The following is a 22,654-nucleotide window of genomic DNA, read 5'->3' on the forward strand; positions in this document are numbered from 1 at the left end:
AGTGTTAGAAAAAGTGCATATTTTCTAAAGGTTTCTCTTGATCAAAATGTCTGCCCCATCACTGTGATTTTATTGTTATATTTTTTCCGATCGTTATGTTAAACCTTATCTGCCTACATATTCTGAGATATAGCTAATTTAGTCTTTATTCGTAGCTAGAGAACGAATTGGACGGACACTGTATGGAGCGCATGAGATGCAGAACCAGACTAGGCGACAGCCTACAATTGAGGAGCCTACAAACCAACATGGTAGGGTTTTATAGTGAAGCTGAGGAAATATTCTACCCTACGCCCTCACAAGAATGTCACAATGTCTCTCACTGCTAACACATTGTATAACATTGTATTATCAAACTTGTAGGCCAGACAGGTAGTGGGTGCAGGATGCGACGATATTAAACGGACACCGTAATCTGACGCACTCGGGTTTTGATTTCTTCAGAGTCCTAAAGTGCCCTACTTTTTAGAATAAAGTAGATTTGTTTATTTGGCTCGTCTACTTGATATCACAATTGTAATGATATAAAACGTGTGTATGAAGTAGGCCTCACAAATATGTTTATCTCTAGGTTTATATTCCAGGTGTAGGAATGAATACGTAGAGGACCTGCGAAAACGACCGGCGCTATGACCCCGTTGCGCCCGATCCCCAGCAGCGTTAACGTGGGTAAGTGATATACGGGATCCTTGAGACGTCCATACCCTAAACCATAATTTAACCATAACCCTTACCTAACCATTTAAAATGTCAACGAGGTAATTCCAGAGGTGGGACGTCCCAAGGAACCCGGATAGCACGGACCGTTTTACGCGAGCGAAGAGGACACTGTGGCATAAATCAGCAGTTCAGAAAATCAAGAGATCAAAATGATGCTGCTGCTGGTGAAAAGGGATTAAACGGAATAAATCTTTCGTCAGTGGAATATCCAGCGTTCATGAGGTTACTGTTCCAGTTTTCTGCAGTGATGTTTTTGTAACCAGTGCATTTTATCCGGGGTTTTGGTCAGGTTGGCGTTTTAATGACGAATGTATCGTTTTCAATTTCCATAGGAAAACACTGGATGCACGCAGCCTAAAACAATACCGTCGTTTTTTAAATTCTCTTCTGCTATTCAATTCTAGTCGGCACGGGACATAGGCTCATCGTCTCCCCAACATAATTGACTGTCAGTGAGAACGGACCAATTTGTGCTGACAACCGAGGAAAGGAAAGGCAAATATGTCGTTGCTGAGCAGCGGTTGTGATGCTTGACTGATCATGATGAAGACCGATTCCTCATCTTCCAAAAGCACCGGCTCCGGTTCGACGTTGAGGAGCCCATCCCCGCACCGGAACGCATACGAGGCGGGGATGCAGGCGCTGAGGCCTGCCAAGGACAATGCTGCAAAAGGCGATCATATGCAGGAAGGCCCCCGCGGCCGCAGGAGTTATGGCTCCAATGTGCACCGTATCAAGAACATGTTTCAGCAGATGCAAGGCCCAGGGAGCACATCTCCCTGCCTGGAAGGAGGGGAGGACCCAGAGAAGACTACTGAGAGAGTGCGTCTCTCCCTCCCCAGAGCCGGTAGCCTGAATGAGAATGTGGACCACAGCGCCTTGCTGAAGCTGGGATCCACTGTTTCAGAGCGGGTTAACCGGTTTGACCCTAATGCCAAAGCGGAGAATGGGCAGGCTCTCCAAGCTTCTTCACCGAGCTACTCCAAGTTGCAGGGGACACGGAAGATTTTGGAACAACAGAAGGCGGCCCAGCAGCTGGAGCGGGAGAAGCAGGCTGCTGCCACCAACCGGGTCCTGCTGAAGACAGAGCAGAGCTCGGGCCTGGGCATCCAGGATGGCAGGCTGGACATGGTGGTGCGGTTCAATGGCAGCACAGAGTCCCTGGACAGCCTGGACACTATCGAGGCCGTGTCCCCCACCGTCTCCCAGCTCAGCGCTGTCTTCGAACGGGCCTCAGAGCTCCGCAACAACCTGCATCGCCTCTCCTCCACACCTCCACTGCCCTCCCGGGGGGTCAGCACCAAGGTGGGGGTGCAGCTCAGCTCTAAAATCATCTCTAAGAGGGCGAACCGGGCTTCTGCCCTCCCACCAACCAGCCAGGAGGAGAAAGGGGGTTGGGGCCGCAGCCAGGATGGACCTCCCAGAAGCCTCAGGGCGTCATCCTCCATCGGAGGGCAGACTGGAGGCCACAGTGGCCCCACACCCCCTGAGCCCAGAGAAGGCCGGGATAAGACTGGGCCAGACTCTGGGTCCCAGGCCAAAATTGAGGGCCAGTCTGAGGATCGTTCTGGCGACCTGGAGCCCAGCAGCACCATAGTTAAATCTGACATCCACCACTCCTCTCTGGAGAATGGCGAGAACAATACACAGAGAGAGGCCCAGGTAAGGGAGACCTCTCCCAAGGGCACTAGCAGTGAGAGGGGGAGGCAGGGTGGAGATGGAGAAATTGGCCAGGGGGTTACAGCAGAGGAGGGGGAAGAGAGGACTGTAAAGGAGGACCAGTCAGGGGGTGAACAGGTGGCTACCAGAATGTACAGCGCAGTGGGGGAGGACTCTGGAGGGAGCCAGCAGGAAGAGGAGGAGGATGAAGATGAGCCATACGAGCCCGAGTCCAGCTGTCATGAGAAACCTGGGCTGCCTGAAGAGGAGGACCCTCCTCCCAGCCGGAAGATCTGCTTCAGCACGGGGCCTATCAAGGTGAGTTCACACTCACCTTATTGTAGAATAAACACCCACTCACACACACACACATGCATACATACATACATACATACATACATACATACATACATACATACATACATACATACATACATACATACATACATACATACATACATACATACATACATACATACATACATACATACACACAACCACTCACTCCCACACACATGCACACACTCACACACACACACCTATGCATTTACACACACAAACACACAGTACACAGCTTTGCGCTGTATTCAATTATATTTAGTACTTCATATGTCTCCATCTTTACAACCAGTCCTTATGTAGTGTGGCCCTACCACAGATTTCATATGTCTCCATCTTTACAACCAGTCCTTATGTAGTGTGGCCCTACCACAGATTTCATATGTCTCCATCTTTACAACCAGTCCTTATGTAGTGTGGCCCTACCACAGATTTCATATGTCTTCATCTTTACAACCAGTCCTTATGTAGTGTGGCCCTACCACAGATTTCATATGTCTCCATCTTTACAACCAGTCCTTATGTAGTGTGGCCCTACCACAGATTTCATATGTCTTCATCTTTACAACCAGTCCTTATGTAGTGTGGCCCTACCACAGATTTCATATGTCTTCATCTTTACAACCAGTCCTTATGTAGTGTGGCCCTACCACAGATTTCATATGTCTCCATCTTTACAACCAGTCCTTATGTAGTGTGGCCCTACCACAGATTTCATATGTCTCCATCTTTACAACCAGTCCTTATGTAGTGTGGCCCTACCACAGATTTCATATGTCTCCATCTTTACAACCAGTCCTTATGTAGTGTGGCCCTACCACAGATGTCATATGTCTCCATCTTTACAACCAGTCCTTATGTAGTGTGGCCCTACCACAGATTTCATGTCTTCATCTTTACAACCAGTCCTTATGTAGTGTGGCCCTACCACAGATTTCATGTCTTCATCTTTACAACCAGTCCTTATGTAGTGTGGCCCTACCACAGATTTCATGTCTTCATCTTTACAACCAGTCCTTATGTAGTGTGGCCCTACCACAGATGTCATATGTCTCCATCTTTACAACCAGTCCTTATGTAGTGTGGCCCTACCACAGATTTCATATGTCTCCATCTTTACAACCAGTCCTTATGTAGTGTGGCCCTACCACAGATTTCATATGTCTCCATCTTTACAACCAGTCCTTATGTAGTGTGGCCCTACCACAGATTTCATATGTCTTCATCTTTACAACCAGTCCTTATGTAGTGTGGCCCTACCACAGATTTCATATGTCTCCATCTTTACAACCAGTCCTTATGTAGTGTGGCCCTACCACAGATTTCATATGTCTCCATCTTTACAACCAGTCCTTATGTAGTGTGGCCCTACCACAGATTTCATATGTCTCCATCTTTACAACCAGTCCTTATGTAGTGTGGCCCTACCACAGATTTCATATGTCTCCATCTTTACAACCAGTCCTTATGTAGTGTGGCCCTACCACAGATTTCATATGTCTCCATCTTTACAACCAGTCCTTATGTAGTGTGGCCCTACCACAGATTTCATATGTCTCCATCTTTACAACCAGTCCTTATGTAGTGTGGCCCTACCACAGATTTCCTTCAAGCCATAGATTATTATATGCCTGGTCATTTCCCCACTCCCCTCCCTCTGCCAGTAAACATTACACTCAAAAGTTCCAAAAGAATAATAATAATACAATAATTATGTCTATATACAGTGTTGTAACGATGTGCAAGTAGTTCAAGTACAAAAGGCAAAATAAATAAACATAAATATGGGTTGTTTTTACAATGGTGTTTGTTATTTACTGGTTGCCCTTTTCTCATGGCAACAGGTCACACAACTTGCTGCTGTGATGGCACACTGTGGTATTTCATCCAGTAGATATGAGAGTTTATCATTATTGGATTTGATTTTGAAATCTTTGTGGTTCCAAGTAATCTGAGGGAAAAATGTGTCTCTAATATGGTCATACATTTAGTGGTTTGAACGTTGGGCCAGTAACCGAAAGGTTGCTGGATCGAATCCCCGAGTTAACAAGGTAAAAATCTGTCGTTCTGCCTGAGCAAAGTAGTTAACCCACTGTTCCCCGGGCGCCGAAGACGTGGATGTCGATTAAGGCAGCCCCCCACACCTCTCTGATTCAGGGTTAAATGCAGAAGACACATTTCAGTTGAAGGCATTCAGTTGTACAACTGACTAGTTATCCCCTATTTCCCTATTGGGCAGGAGGTTAGGAAGTGCAGCTCAGTTTCCACCTCATTTTGTGAGCAGTGTGCACATAGTCTGTCTTCTCTTGAGAGCCAGGTCTGCCTACGGCAGCCTCTCTTAATAGAAATTCTCACGTGAGTCTGTACATAGTCAAAGCTTTCCTTAAGTTTGGGTCAGTCACAGTGGTCAGGTATTCTGCCACTGTGTTCTCTCTGTTAAGGGCCAAATATCATTCTAGTTTTTTTGTTAATTCTTTCCAAAGTGTCAAATAATTATTTTTGTTTTCTCATAATTTTGTTGGGTCTAATTGTGTTGCTGTTCTGGGGCTCTGTGGGGTCTGTTTGTTTTTGTGAACAGACCCCCCCAGGACCAGCTTGCTTAGGGGGCTCTTCTCCAAGTTCATCTCTCTGGAAGTGAGACTTTGATATGGATGGTTTGTGATTGGCTTCCTTTTAGGTGGTTGTAGAATTGAACGGCTCTTCTGGATTTTGATAATTAGCGGGTATCATCCCAATTCTACTCTGCATGCATCATTTAGTGTTTTATGTTGTACACAGAGGATATTTTTGAAGAATTGTTCATGCAGAGATTCATTTGAATGTTTTTCCCATTTAGTGAATTCTTGGTTGGTGAGCGGACCCCAGACTAAGTCATTCAAGTATTTTTAGCCAGATCCTAATCGGTATGTCAAATTTTATGTTCCTTTTTATTTATTTTATTTATTTCACCTTTATTTAACCAGGTAGGCTAGTTAGACAAGTTCTCATTTGCAACTGCGACCTGGCCAAGATAAAGCATAGCAGTGTGAACAGACAACACAGAGTTACACATGGAGTAAACAATTAACAAGTCAATAACACAGTAGAAAAAAAGGGGAGTCTATATACAATGTGTGCAAAAGGCATGAGGTAGGCGAATAATTACAATATTGCAGATTAACACTGTAGTGATAAATGATCAGATGATCATGTACAGGTAGAGATATTGGTGTGCAAAAGAGCAGAAAAATAAATAAATAAAAACTGTGGGGATGAGGTAGGTGAAAATGGGTGGGCTATTTAACAATAGATTCTGTACAGCTGCAGCGATCGGTTAGCTGCTCAGATAGCTGATGTTTGAAGTTGGTGAGGGAGATAAAAGTCTCCAACTTCAGCGATTTTTGCAATTCGTTCCAGTCACAGGCAGCAGAGTACTGGAACGAAAGGCGGCCGAATGAGGTGTTGGCTTTAGGGATGATCAGTGAGATGCGCGTGCTACGGATGGGTGTTGCCATCGTGACCAGTGAACTGAGATAAGGCCGAACTTTACCTAGCATGTCCTTGTAGATGACCTGGAGCCAGTGGGTCTGGCGACGAATATGTAGCGAGGGCCAGCCGACTAGAGCATACAAGTCGCAGTGGTGGTGCTTTAGTGACAAAACGGATGGCACTGTGATAGACTGCATCCAGTTTGCTGAGTAGAGTGTTGGAAGCGATTTTGTAGATGACATCGCCGAAGTCGAGGATCGGTAGGATAGTCAGTTTTACTAGGGTAAGCTTGGCAGCGTGAGTGAAGGAGGCTTTGTTGCGGAATAGAAAGCCGACTCTTGATTTGATTTTCGATTGGAGATGTTTGATATGGGTCTGGAAGGAGAGTTTGCAGTCTAGCCAGACACCTAGGTACTTATAGGTGTCCACATATTCAAGGTCGGAACCATCCAGTGTGGTGATGCTAGTCGGGCATGCGGGTGCAGCCAGCGATCGGTTGAAAAGCATGCATTTGGTTTTACTAGCGTTTAAGAGCAGTTGGAGGCCACGGAAGGAGTGTTGTATGGCATTGAAGCTCGTTTGGAGGTTAGATAGCACAGTGTCCAATGACGGGCCGAAAGTATATAGAATGGTGTCGTCTGCGTAGAGGTGGATCAGAGAATCGCCCGCAGCAAGACCAACATCATTGATATATACAGAGAAAAGAGTCGGCCCGAGAATTGAACCCTGTGGCACCCCCATAGACTGCCAGAGGACCGGACAGCATGCCCTCCGATTTGACACACTGAACTCTGTCTGCAAAGTAATTGGTGAACCAGGCAAGGCAGTCATCCGAAAAACCGAGGCTACTGAGTCTGCCTATAAGAATCTGGTGATTGACAGAGTCGAAAGCCTTGGCAAGGTCGATGAAGACGGCTGCACAGTACTGTCTTTTATCGATGGCGGTTATGATGTCGTTTAGTACCTTGAGTGTGGCTGAGGTGCACCCGTGACCGGCTCGGAAACCAGATTGCATAGCGGAGAAGGTACGGTGGGATTCGAGATGGTCAGTGACCTGTTTGTTGACTTGGCTTTCGAAGACCTTAGATAGGCAGGGCAGAATGGATATAGGTCTGTAACAGTTTGGGTCCAGGGTGTCTCCCCCTTTTGAAGAGGGGGATGACTGCAGCAGCTTTCCAATCCTTGGGGATCTCAGACGATATGAAAGAGAGGTTGAACAGGCTGGTAATAGGGGTTGCGACAATGGCGGCGGATAGTTTCAGGAATAGAGGGTCCAGATTGTCAAGCCCAGTTGATTTATACGGGTCCAGGTTTTGCAGCTCTTTCAGAACATCTGTCTATCCCTGTTCTCTCCTCTCTGCACAGAGAGAGGCTTGGGCGAGGAGCTGCGGGGGGCGGAGGTAGGAGTAACCAGGCAGAAGGCATGGCCAGCCGTTGAGAAATGCTTGTTGAAGTTTTCGATAATCATGGATTTGTCGGTGGTGACCGTGTTCCCTAGCCTCAGTGCAGTGGGCAGCTGGGAGGAGGTGCTCTTGTTCTCCATGGACTTCACAGTGTCCCAGAACTTTTTGGAGTTGGAGCTACAGGATGCAAACTTCTGCCTGAAGAAGCTGGCCTTAGCTTTCCTGACTGACTGCGTGTATTGGTTCCTGACTTCCCTGAACAGTTGCATATCGCGGGGACTGTTCGATGCTATTGCAGTCCTCCACAGGATGTTTTTGTGCTGGTCGAGGGCAGTCAGGTCTGGAGTGAACCAAGGGCTGTATCTGTTCTTAGTTCTGCATTTTTTGAACGGAGCATGCTTATCTAAAATGGTGAGGAAGTTACTCTTAAAGAATGACCTGGCATCCTCAACTGACGGGATGAGGTCAATGTCCTTCCAGGATACCCGGGCCAGGTCGATTAGAAAGGCCTGCTCACAGAAGTGTTTTAGGGAGCGTTTGACAGTGATGAGGGGTGGTCGTTTGACTGCGGTACCGTAGCGGATACAGGCAATGAGGCAGTGGTCGCTGAGATCCTGGTTAAAGACAGCAGAGGTGTATTTGGAGGGCCAGTTGGTCAGGATGACGTCTATGAGGGTGCCCTTGCTTACAGAGTTAGGGTTGTACCTGGTGGGTTCTTTGATGATTTGTGTGAGATTGAGGGCATCTATCTTAGATTGTAGGACTGCCGGGGTGTTAAGCATATCCCAGTTTAGGTCACCTAACAGAACAAACTCTGAAGCTAGATGGGGGGCAATCAATTCACAAATGGTGTCCAGGGCACAGCTGGGAGCTGAGGGGGGGGTCGGTAGCAGGCGGCAACAGTGAGAGACTTATTTCTGGAGAGAGTAATTTTCAGAATTAGTAGTTCGAACTGTTTGGGTATGGACCTGGAAAGTATGACATTACTTTGCAGGCTATCTCTGCAGTAGACTGCAACTCCTCCCCCTTTGGCAGTTCTATCTTGACGGAAGATGTTATAGTTTGGTATGGAAATCTCTGAATTTTTGGTGGCCTTCCTGAGCCAGGATTCAGACACGGCAAGGACATCAGGGTTAGCAGAGTGTGCTAAAGCAGTGAGTAAAACAAACTTAGGGAGGAGGCTTCTGATGTTGACATGCATGAAACCAAGGCTTTTTCGATCACAGAAGTCAACAAATGAGGGTGCCTGGGGACATGCAGGGCCTGGGTTTAACTCCACATCACCCGCGGAACAGAGAAGGAGTAGTATGAGGGTGCGGCTAAAGGCTATCAAAACTGGTCGCCTAGAGCGTTGGGGACAGAGAATAAGAGGAGCAGGTTTCTGGGCATGGTAGAATATATTCAGGGCATAATGCGCAGACAGGGGTATGGTGGGGTGCGGGTACGGCGGAGGTAAGCCCAGGCACTGGGTGATGATGAGAGAGGTTTTATCTCTGGACATGCTGGTTGTAATGGGTGAGGTCACCGCATATGTGGGAGGTGGGACAAAGGAGGTATCAGGGGTATGAGGAGTGGGACTAGGGGCTCCATTGTGAACTAAAACAATGATAACTAACCTGAGCAACAGTATACAAGGCATATTGACATTTGAGAGAGACATACAGCGAGGCATACAGTAAACACAGGTGTTGAATTGGGAAAGCTAGATAAAACAGTGGGTGAGACAACAGCTAATCAGCTAGCATAACAACAGCAGGTAAAATGGCATTGACTAGGCAACGGGGCCGACAGATAAAACAAACAGAATGGAGTACCATGATTAATGGACAGTCCAGCGTGCATCAGCTATGTAGCCAAGTGATCAGAGTCCAGGGGCAGTGGTGGATGGGGCAGGGGGGCTGGACTGGCGAGTGTTATCCAGGTTAAAAAAAACTAACAATGACTAAATAGCTTGTAGCTAGTTAGCTGGTTAGCTTCTGGAGGTTCTTGAATGTGTTCTAAAAATGTAAAATAATAGCGATTCCGTATCACATTGGGTGAGGCAGGTTTCCGGAAGGTATAAACAAATGTTAAAAAATCGGGAAGAGATAGAAAGTACATATGGGCCACTGCGATGCAGACGGTTAGCAGGCCTGTGCTAACAAGCTAACAGATTAGCAGGCCGGGGTAAACAAGGTAGTAGTTAGCGGACCTGGGCTAAACAAGCTAGCAGTTAGCATGCCGAATTAGCAAGCAAGGAGATAGCGAGGGCTAGAGAGTTAGCCTTTGGAGGACGTCGCGATGGGGTGAGTCTGTTTATTCCTCTTCATGCAGTGACATCGATAGACCGGTCGTGGATCCGGGTATAGAAGCCCAGGAGTATGCTAGGAACACAGGAGCTCTGGCCGGGCTAGCTTCAAGCTACGTGGGTGGAAACGCTAGCCATGAGTAATCAACCAGGGTTGCGGTTTAGCTCGATAGCTAGTTGTGAAGATTCAGCTGAAAAAAATGTTCAGTTTGCGGAGGGAATCCGGGGATAAAAAATAAATAGGTCCGTTATGCTCTGGTTAGCGTTGCGTTGTTCGAACTGGCGAAAGCTTTCCGAGCTAAAGGTTAGCTGATGACCGGTTAGCTGAAGACCGCTAGCATAGCTGGTGGTTAGCTGGCTAGCTTCAGTTGAGGGGTTCCGTTTCCGAAGTAAATATAAATACTTTAGGAAAAGTAGCTACATTGGGTGAGGCGGATTGCCGGAGAGTATTTGGAAGCTTAGGTTTAGCAAAATGTTTTTAAAGATATGCAAAGAAAAATATCTAAAACGAAAAAGAGACGATATTTACAGATATTTACAGAGAGACGATACGACAGGACGACTTACTGCTACGCCATCTTGGATCTCCTTTTGATGGCATAGAAGGCCCTTCTTGCCTTGTCTCTCAGATCGTTCACTGCTTTGTGGAAGTTACCTGTGGCACTGATGTTTAGGCCGAGGTATGTATCGATGTTTGTGTGCTCTAGGGCAAAGGTGACTAGATGGAATTTGTATTTGTGGTCCTGGCAACTGAGCCTTTTTTGGAACACCATTATTTTGTCTAATTGAGATTTACTGTCAGGGCCTAGGCCCTACTCTCTCTCTTACTCTCTCTCTCACTCTCTCTACTCCATCTTACTCTCTCTTACTGTCTCTACTCTCTCTCCCTCTCTATCTAATCTCTATTTACTCTCTCTACTCTCTCTCCCTCTCTATCTAATCTCTATTTACTCTCTCTCACTCTCTCTACTCTCTCACTCTCTCTTACTCTCTCTACATGTAATCTATATTTACTCTCTCTACTCTCTCTCCCTCTCTATTTACTCTCTCTACTCTTTCTCCCTCTCTATCTCCTCTCTCTCCCTCTCTATCTAATCTCTATTTACTCTCTCTATCTAAACTCTATTTACTCTCTCTCTCTCTTACTCACGCTACCCTCTCTCCCTCTCTCTTCCTCTCTCTACTCTCTCTATCTAATCTCTATTTACTCTCTCTCTCTCTTACTCTCTCTACCCTCTCTCCCTCTCTCTCCCTCTCTCTACTCTCTCTATCTAATCTCTATTTACTCTCTCTAATCTCTCTCCCTCTCTATTTACTCTCTCTCTCTCTCTCTCTCTCTCTCTCTCTCTCCATCTAATCTCTATGTACTCTCTCTCTCCCTCTCTCCCTTGCTATCTACTCTCTCATTCTCCCTCTCTACTATTTATTTCTCTCTCTACTCTCGCTATTTACACTCTCTCTCTACTCTGTAAATAATTGTTAGGGAGGAACAAAGAGGCAGAATAATTAGCGTAGCTTCTCTCATTGTGTGTCGGGATATTCTGACTGGCTGGGTTTATAAAAGGTCAACAATAATGAAGTGGTTGGTTTTATATGGGTGGCAGTAATGTACCTACAAACATGTTTTGCAAACTGCCATTAAACTCCAAAGAAGAATAAGTGGTTGGTTCATATGGGCTGGTTGGTGGTTGGTTCATGCTCATGTGCTTTTAGTAAGTCACGGTACATCACTAGATGAGGAAAAGTCATATTAAGGATTTCTCTCTCAGCATGGTAGAGAAATAGCCCTGATATGGCTGTAGCCTCCATTATCCAGAATTAGCATGCTTCATTTCCTGCTGATGGGCTATCAACTGTGGATGGGGTTCCCATTGAATACAATCTGGTTAGCTAGGCATATGCTAGAACATTCACACCTGGCATAATTACCTGTATTTACCAATGGCATTTATACTCATGTCAGAGAGAAGGTGTGGTATGTTACCTGTAAAAAATCTAAGGCAATCTTTACATGACCAACTTAAAAAAAGAAAACGTAGTTACCACTTATGTGCAGGTAGACCCGTTTCTACATATCAGTGGGTAACTTGAACATTTGGAGGGGTGGTGGGTGTTGTTAAACCATAGGGGCTGTTTACAGTTCAACATAGGGAGGTGTTAAACAACGGAAGTGTTAATGATTTACCTGCAAAAAAACAGAGAATGATTCACACTGACCTGATACCTTTGGAGAAGAAGATGACCATTCCCACAGACCTGATACTTATAGAGAAGCTGACCATTCACACAGACCTGATACCTATAGAGATGACCATTCCCACAGACCTGATACTTATAGAGAAGATGACCATTCCCACAGACCTGTTACTTATAGAGAAGAAGATGACCATTCACACAGACCTGATATATATATAGAGAAGAAGATGACCATTCCCACAGACCTGATACTTATAGAGAAGATGACCATTCACACAGACCTGATACCTATAGAGATGACCATTCCCACAGACCTGATACTTATAGAGAAGATGACCATTCTCACAGACCTGCTACTTATAGAGAAGAAGATGACCATTCACACATACCTGACAACTATAGAGAAGATGACCATTCACACATACCTGATACCTATAGAGAAGAAGATGACCATTCACACAGACCAGACACATATAGAGAAGAAGATGACCATTCACACAGACCTGATACCTATAGAGAAGATGACCATTCACACAGACCAGACACCTATAGAGAAGAAGATGACCATTCACACAGACCTGATACCTATAGAGAAGACAACCATTCCCACAGACCTGATACCTATGGAGAAGATGACCATTCACACAGACCTGATACCTATGGAGAAGATGACCATTCACACAGACCTGATACTTATAGAGAAGAAGATGACCATTCACACAGACCTGACACCTATAGAGAATAAGATGACCATTCACACAGACCTGATACCTATAGAGAAGAAGATGACCATTCACACAGACCTGATACCTATAGAGATGAAGATGACCATTCACACAGACCAGACACCCATAGAGAAGAAGATGACCATTCACACAGACCTGATACCTATAGAGAAGACAACCATTCACACAGACCTGATACCTATAGAGAAGATGACCATTCACACAGACCTGACACCTATAGAGAAGATGACCATTCACACATACCTGACACCTATAGAGAAGAAGATGACCATTCACACAGACCTGATACCTATAGAGATGAAGATGACCATTCACACAGACCAGACACCCATAGAGAAGAAGATGACCATTCACACAGACCTGATACCTATAGAGAAGACAACCATTCACACAGACCTGATACCTATAGAGAATATGACCATTCCCACATACCTGATACTTATAGAGAATAAGATGACCATTCCCACAGACCTGATACCTATAGAGAAGATGACCATTCACACAGACCTGACACCTATAGAGAAGATGACCATTCACACATACCTGACACCTATAGAGAAGAAGATGACCATTCACACAGACCTGATACCTATAGAGATGAAGATGACCATTCACACAGACCAGACACCCATAGAGAAGAAGATGACCATTCACACAGACCTGATACCTATAGAGAAGACAACCATTCACACAGACCTGATACCTATAGAGAATATGACCATTCCCACATACCTGATACTTATAGAGAAGAAGATGACCATTCACACAGACCTGATACCTATGGAGAAGATGACCATTCACACAGACCTGATACCTATAGAGAAGATGACCATTCTCACAGACCAGACACCTATAGAGAAGAAGATGACCATTCACACAGACCTGATACCTATAGAGAAGAAGATGACCATTCACACAGACCTGATACTTATAGAGAAGATGACCAGTCCCACAGACCTGATACTTATAGAGAAGATGACCATTCCCACAGACCAGACACTTATAGAGAAGAAGATGACCATTCACACAGACCTGATACTTATAGAGAAGAAGATGACCATTCACACAGACCTGACACCTATAGAGAAGAAGATGACCATTCACACAGACCAGACACCTATAGAGAAGATGACCATTCACACAGACCTGATACCTATAGAGAAGACAACCATTCACACAGACCTGATACCTATAGAGAATATGACCATTCCCACAGACCAGACACTTATAGAGAAGAAGATGACCATTCACACAGACCTGATACCTATAGAGAATATGACCATTCACACAGACCTGATACTTATAGAGAAGATGACCAGTCCCACAGACCTGATACTTATAGAGAAGATGACCATTCCCACAGACCAGACACTTATAGAGAAGATGACCATTCACACAGACCTGATACTTATAGAGAAGAAGATGACCATTCACACAGACCTGACACCTATAGAGAAGAAGATGACCATTCACACAGACCAGACACCTATAGAGAAGATGACCATTCACACAGACCTGATACCTATAGAGAAGACAACCATTCACACAGACCTGATACCTATAGAGAATATGACCATTCACACAGACCTGATACCTATAGAGAAGAAGATGACCATTCACACAGACCTGATACTTATAGAGAAGAAGATGACCATTCACACAGACCTGACACCTATAGAGAAGAAGATGACCATTCACACAGACCAGACACCTATAGAGAAGATGACCATTCACACAGACCTGATACCTATAGAGAAGACAACCATTCACACAGACCTGATACCTATAGAGAATATGACCATTCCCACAGACCAGACACTTATAGAGAAGAAGATGACCATTCACACAGACCTGATACCTATAGAGAATATGACCATTCACACAGACCTGATACTTATAGAGAAGATGACCAGTCCCACAGACCTGATACTTATAGAGAAGATGACCATTCCCACAGACCAGACACTTATAGAGAAGATGACCATTCACACAGACCTGATACTTATAGAGAAGAAGATGACCATTCACACAGACCTGACACCTATAGAGAAGAAGATGACCATTCACACAGACCAGACACCTATAGAGAAGATGACCATTCACACAGACCTGATACCTATAGAGAAGACAACCATTCACACAGACCTGATACCTATAGAGAATATGACCATTCACACAGACCTGATACCTATAGAGAAGAAGATGGCCATTCACACAGACCTGATACTTATAGAGAAGATGACCATTCCCACAGACCTGATACTTATAGAGAAGATGACCATTCCCACAGACCAGACACTTATAGAGAAGAAGATGACCATTCACACAGACCTGATACTTATAGAGAAGAAGATGACCATTCACACAGACCTGATACCTATAGAGAATATGACCATTCCCACAGACCTGATACTTATAGAGAAGAAGATGACCATTCACACAGACCTGATACCTATGGAGAAGATGACCATTCACACAGACCTGATACCTATAGAGAAGATGACCATTCTCACAGACCAGACACCTATAGAGAAGAAGATGACCATTCACACAGACCTGATACCTATAGAGAAGAAGATGACCATTCACACAGACCTGATACTTATAGAGAAGATGACCAGTCCCACAGACCTGATACTTATAGAGAAGATGACCATTCCCACAGACCAGACACTTATAGAGAAGAAGATGACCATTCACACAGACCTGATACTTATAGAGAAGAAGATGACCATTCACACAGACCTGACACCTATAGAGAAGAAGATGACCATTCACACAGACCAGACACCTATAGAGAAGACAACCATTCACACAGACCTGATACCTATAGAGAATATGACCATTCCCACAGACCAGACACTTATAGAGAAGAAGATGACCATTCACACAGACCTGATACCTATAGAGAATATGACCATTCACACAGACCTGATACCTATAGAGAAGAAGATGGCCATTCACACAGACCTGATACTTATAGAGAAGATGACCATTCCCACAGACCTGATACTTATAGAGAAGATGACCATTCCCACAGACCAGACACTTATAGAGAAGAAGATGACCATTCACACAGACCTGATACCTATAGAGAATAAGATGACCAATAGAGAATAAGATGACCATTCACACAGACCTGATACCTATAGAGAATAAGATGACCATTCCCACAGACCTGACACCTATAGAGAAGATGACCATTCACACAGACCAGACACCTATAGAGAAGATGACCATTCACACAGACCTGATACCTATAGAGAATAAGATGACCATTCCCACAGACCTGATACCTATAGAGAAGATGACCATTCACACAGACCTGATACCTATAGAGAATAAGATGACCATTCCCACAGACCTGATACCTATAGAGAAGATGACCATTCATACATACCTGATACCTGTATTTTGGTTACACGGTCTGTGAAAATGCAGGAATCAAGACAGTCTTTAGGTGGCTTTTATTTTTCCATGTTTTTCTTTTTTTCTTTTTTACCTCCAACCGCTTTCAGATATACCAAAACCTTGGTATAAAAATGCAGGCATGATAATTTAGTGGGATTTTGGTATGTGTATGAAAGGGATAATGCATTTACCCATAATTTGATTAGGTGAAATGGTGCTGCCAAAATAAACAGAATCCACAGTAAACAGAATCCACAGTAAGCAGAATCCACAGTAAACAGAATCCACAGTAAGCAGAATCCACAGTAAACAGAATCCACAGTAAACAGAATCCACAGTAAACAGAATCCACAGTAAGCAGAATCCACAGTAAACAGAATCCACAGTAAGCAGAATCCACAGTAAACCTATCAATAATATATAGAAATCTGAAGTGGGATTATTATTATTTTTAAATAGATCTTTCCTCTCCCTTAATAGCAGGAAGCAGATTGTACAGTCAACTTTCCAGACAGTTCTTGACTGATGACTCCGTTTACCAGATTGCAGAAGCCACTGCTCTTAAACCATTGGATGCTGTCTACCATAGTGCCCTTTGCTTTATCACAGATGACCGTTTTAATTCTCAACACTGCGTCCTTGGGGCTCCCAAGTGGTGCAGCGGTCTAAGGCACTGCATCTCAGTGCTAGAGTTGTCACTACAGACCCTGGTTTGATCCCGGGCTTTATCACAACCAGCCGTGATCAGGAGTTCCATAGGGTGGGTACAATTGGCCCAGCGTCGTCCGGGTTTGGCCAGGGTAGGCCGTCATTGTAAAATAAGAATTTGTTCTCAACTGACTTGCCTAGTTAAATAAAGGTAAACAAAATAAATAACAAAAATTTAATAAACTAAAAAATCCTGTATCAAAATGTTGGCTGGTCCTCATTAAAATCATGTCGTTACTCCCTTTTTGTTTTTCAAAGATTTACTACACAAACTCCCAACTTCCCTAACTTTGTTGTTAAAGTGTAAAAAAGAATGAGCTCTCACGATTGGTTAACTCTTCAGGTCCCTCTGGTCTCCACCAATTTAGGTAAATTCTCTTTTAGTGTTAGTGCACCCCATTGTTGGAGTAACCTGCAAAATTCCTTGCAACTTGATTCCCTGGTGCCGCTAGGGCAGTTTAGGACTTTGGTGTTAAATTAATTCATTGAGGATTGCAGTTGTTTTATTGATTGTGAAAATATTTGTACTCAGGGCACCATTGTGAATGAGACCCTGGTCTTAATTGGGTTCCGAATAAATACAAGTAAAAAAAGATCCATATATATTATAGACATACACCATACGCTATTGGAGACAGCATAATAAGACGGAGGTTACAGCCAAGCCGTAACCAGGCAAGGACGAGAGAAGTTGATTCAGAGAGTCTCTACTGACTGGGAAGTGTAAGGATCTGAAAAGCAGTGCACGATTCTCTGCTACCCCATCTCAGTCTCCCTGCTCTGTCATGGCATGCATCCCAAATGGTAACCTATTCCCTATAGGGAGCACTACTTTTGACCAGGGCCCATAGTCCAAAAGTAGCGCACTGTGTAGGGAATGGGCTCTGGTCAATAGTAGTGCACTATGTAGGGAATAGGGTGCCATTTGGGATTTAGCCCTGTTCTTTGCAATCCCAGCTCAGTCTCACTGCATTGCCCTGAGGTCTCCAGAATTCACAAGGAGAGAGAGAAGCCCTGCCTTGATACTATTAGGTCACAGGTCACATGTCTCTCCACTCACTCACTCACTCACTCACTCACTCACTCACTCACTCACTCACTCACTCACTCACTCACTCACTCACTCACTCACTCACTCACTGAACTAAAGAGTAAACATTACACAGTATTGTAACAATGTGCAAATAATTGAAGTACAAAACAGAAAATAAATATAGGTTGTATTTACAATGGTGTTTGTTCTTCACTTGTTGCCGTTTTCTTGTGGCAACAGGTCACACATCTTGCTGCTGTGATGGAACACTGTGTTATTTCACTCAATAGATGTGAGTTTATCAAAAATGGATTTGTGCAATCTGAGGGAAATACTGTATGTGTCTCTGATATGGTCATACATTTGGCTGGAGGTAAGGAAGTGATGCTCAGATTCCACCTCATTTCATGGGCAGTGTGCACATAACCTGTCTTCTCTTAAGAGCCAGGTCTGCCTACAGCGGCCTCTCTCAATAGCAATGCTCTCAATGCTCACTGAGTCTGAACATAGTCAAAACGTTCCTTAGGTTTGGGTATTCTGCCACTGTGTACTCTCGGTTTGAGGCCGAATAACATTCCAGCAGTTATCTTTTTGTTTTTCTCATGATTTGGTTGGGTCTAATTGTGTTGATTCCAGTGAATCTCTATCTCTGTGTACCATTCTCTCTCCTTCTGTCTCTCTGTGGTAAAGGAAGTGCTCATGCTTGGCCATTTTTGTGAATATTTCCCCCTCATTGTAACCATGCTCTCCCACTCACCCAGACGCCCACACACAGCGGTTGTTGTGGTGACAACCGTTGGGGTCTGTGTTAAATGTATATAATTTTTCTCTTCTAAAACTGGCACAAACAGCATTACTGGTAGAGTTCAGTTCACACTACCTGCTTTGTTCACTCTTTCTAACACCCTGCTTTCTTTCTCTCACTCCCTCTCTCTATCTGCCACCATTCTCCTGTTTGTTTTTTAGAAGTGGATAAAAATAGCAGCATTGTGATCACCCCAGACAGGCATCTCCTTTGGGCTGTCTGTTTGTTTTAAACACAGGAAGCTGCTCTTCAGCTCCTCATTTCTTATTGATTGATTTATTTGGTTGTACATACTCTATATTTCCTGTTCATACATAGCTGCATTTATGAACTGTTCTCTCCTGTTCTCCCGGTACAATATGCTTTTGAATTATTGAGCCTGATATTGATTGGGAGATTTGTTGTTGTTGAGATAATCTCATTTGAATTTGTACCACTATGTCGACCAGTGTCAGAATTCACCTGGCTTGCTCCCTCTCCAACTATCGTCCCACCTCGACCATCCTTCCCCAGTCCTCTCTCTCTGATGTATATCTGCAGCCTACACAGTGGCAGCACATAATAATCAGTCAGTGCTGCTTCAGTCACGAACACGCATCCCTTTTTTTACGCTCTCTGCAATTCAAGTAAATAACGAATACAAAAATGGTATTTGATGCAATTATAGCCCAGTAGACTTTGTTGACTAGATGTTGAAATGTGTTAAACCCATTTAGCAGGTAGAAATTGTAGTATATTTGCAGCATTAGTAAAATGGAGGGTCTTTACTTGGACCACCAGGGAAGCCAGGATGATGTAATGCAGCACAATGTGGCCAGCTATCCTAAAACTGTCCATACCATGAATATATTGGCCAGTCATATCTAACACACTGTATCCAGTGAATATATTGGCCAGTCATATGTAACACATTGGATCCAGTGAATATATTGGCCAGTCATATGTAACACATTGTATCCAGTGAATATATTGGCCAGTCATATGTAACACATTGCATCCAGTGAATATATTGGCCAGTCATATGTAACACATTGCATCCAGTGAATATATTGGCCAGTCATATGTAACACATTGTATCCAGTGAATATATTGGCCAGTCATATGTAACACATTGCATCCAGTGAATATATTGGTCATATATAGTCATATGTAACACATTGGATCCAGTGAATATATTGGCCAATCATATGTAACACATTGCATCCAGTGAATATATTGGCCAGTCATATGTAAATATATTGGCACATTGGATCCAGTGAATATATTGGCCAATCATATGTAACACATTGCATCCAGTGAATATATTGGCCAGTCATATGTAACACATTGCATCCAGTGAATATATTGGCCAATCATATGTAACACATTGCATCCAGTGAATATATTGGCCAGTCATATGTAACACATTGGATCCAGTGAATATATTGGCCAATCATATGTAACACATTGCATCCAGTGAATATATTGGCCAGTCATATGTAACACATTGGATCCAGTGAATATATTGGCCAATCATATGTAACACATTGCATCCAGTGAATATATTGGCCAGTCATATGTAACACATTGGATCCAGTGAATATATTGGCCAATCATATGTAACACATTGCATCCAGTGAATATATTGGCCAATCATATGTAACACATTGCATCCAGTGAATATATTGGCCAGTCATATGTAACACATTGCATCCAGTGAATATATTGGCCAGTCATATGTAACACATTGTATCCAGTGAATATATTGGCCAGTCATATGTAACACATTGCATCCAGTGAATATATTGGCCAGTCATATGTAACACATTGCATCCAGTGAATATATTGGCCAGTCATATGTAACACATTGCATCCAGTGAATATATTGGCCAGTCATATCTGGGGGGGGGGGGGTCCAGGCAGATAACCAACATGGTCTGTTCCTCTTTTCTGGCTGGGCTGCACTGTGTTATACAGTCTATGGGCTGCACCGTGTTATACAGTCTATGGGCTGCACCGTATTATACAGTCTATGGGCTGCACCGTGGTATACAGTCTATGGGCTGCACCGTATTATACAGTCTATGGGCTGCACCGTATTATACAGTCTATGGGCTGCACCGTGGTATACAGTCTATGGGCTGCACCGTGTTATACAGTCTATGGGCTGCACCGTGTTATACAGTCTATGGGCTGCACCGTATTATACAGTCTATGGGCTGCACCGTGGTATACAGTCTATGGGCTGCACCGTATTATACAGTCTATGGGCTGCACCGTGGTATACAGTCTATGGGCTGCACCGTGTTATACAGTCTATGAGCTGCACCGTGTTATACAGTCTATGGGCTGCACCGTGGTATACAGTCTATGGGCTGCACCGTGTTATACAGTCTATGGGCTGGACCGTATTATACAGTCTATGGGCTGCACCGTATTATACAGTCTATGGGCTGCACCGTATTATACAGTCTATGGGCTGCACCGTATTATACAGTCTATGGGCTGCACCGTATTATACAGTCTATGGGCTGCACCGTGGTATACAGTCTATGGGCTGCACCGTATTATACAGTCTATGGGCTGCACCGTGGTATACAGTCTATGGGCTGCACCGTGATATACAGTCTATGGGCTGCACCGTGGTATACAGTCTATGGGCTGCACCGTATTATACAGTCTATGGGCTGCACCGTATTATACAGTCTATGGGCTGCACCGTGTTATACAGTCTATGGGCTGCACCGTATTATACAGTCTATGGGCTGCACCGTGTTATACAGTCTATGGGCTGCACCGTGTTATACAGTCTATGGGCTGCACCGTGTTATACAGTCTATGGGCTGCACCGTGTTATACAGTCTATGGGCTGCACCGTGTTATACAGTCTATGGGCTGCACCGTGTTATACAGTCTATGGGCTGCACCGTGTTATACAGTCTATGGGCTGCACCGTATTATACAGTCTATGGGCTGCACCGTGGTATACAGTCTATGAGCTGGACCGTATTATACAGTCTATGGGCTGCACCGTATTATACAGTCTATGGGCTGCACCGTGGTATACAGTCTATGGGCTGCACCGTATTATACAGTCTATGGGCTGCACCGTATTATACAGTCTATGGGCTGCACCGTATTATACAGTCTATGGGCTGCACCGTGGTATACAGTCTATGAGCTGGACCGTATTATACAGTCTATGGGCTGCACCGTGGTATACAGTCTATGGGCTGCACCGTATTATACAGTCTATGGGCTGCACCGTATTATACAGTCTATGGGCTGCACCGTGGTATACAGTCTATGGGCTGCACCGTATTATACAGTCTATGGGCTGCACCGTATTATACAGTCTATGGGCTGCACCGTATTATACAGTCTATGGGCTGCACCGTATTATACAGTCTATGGGCTGCACCGTGGTATACAGTCTATGAGCTGGACCGTATTATACAGTCTATGGGCTGCACCGTGGTATACAGTCTATGGGCTGCACCGTATTATACAGTCTATGGGCTGCACCGTATTATACAGTCTATGGGCTGCACCGTATTATACAGTCTATGGGCTGCACCGTATTATACAGTCTATGGGCTGCACCGTGGTATACAGTCTATGGGCTGCACCGTATTATACAGTCTATGGGCTGCACCGTGGTATACAGTCTATGGGCTGCACCGTATTATACAGTCTATGGGCTGCACCGTGGTATACAGTCTATGGGCTGCACCGTATTATACAGTCTATGGGCTGCACCGTATTATACAGTCTATGGGCTGCACCGTGTTATACAGTCTATGGGCTGCACCGTGTTATACAGTCTATGGGCTGCACCGTGTTATACAGTCTATGGGCTGCAACGTGTTATACAGTCTATGGGCTGCACCGTATTATACA

At 44.4% G+C, this 22,654-nt stretch overlaps 1 protein-coding gene across 2 annotated transcripts in view; it reads left to right on the forward strand.

Moving 5' to 3' along the window:
* LOC118374452 (neurabin-2-like) overlaps window positions 1–22,654 on the forward strand; it is a 70,020-nt gene continuing 47,366 nt past the window's right edge. Inside the window, exons 1-2 of one of the 2 annotated variants that reach the window (XM_052471366.1) lie at window positions 1–942; window positions 1,053–2,697. In XM_052471366.1, coding sequence (XP_052327326.1) covers window positions 1,261–2,697 — 1,437 coding nt within the window. In that variant the 5' untranslated portion in view covers window positions 1–942; window positions 1,053–1,260. Of the gene's footprint in view, window positions 2,698–22,654 lie in introns of both variants that reach the window. The other variant, XM_052471365.1, reaches the window with a different exon arrangement.

This window comes from Oncorhynchus keta, chromosome 2 (assembly GCF_023373465.1).
Source record: "Oncorhynchus keta strain PuntledgeMale-10-30-2019 chromosome 2, Oket_V2, whole genome shotgun sequence".
NCBI lineage: Eukaryota > Metazoa > Chordata > Actinopteri > Salmoniformes > Salmonidae > Oncorhynchus > Oncorhynchus keta.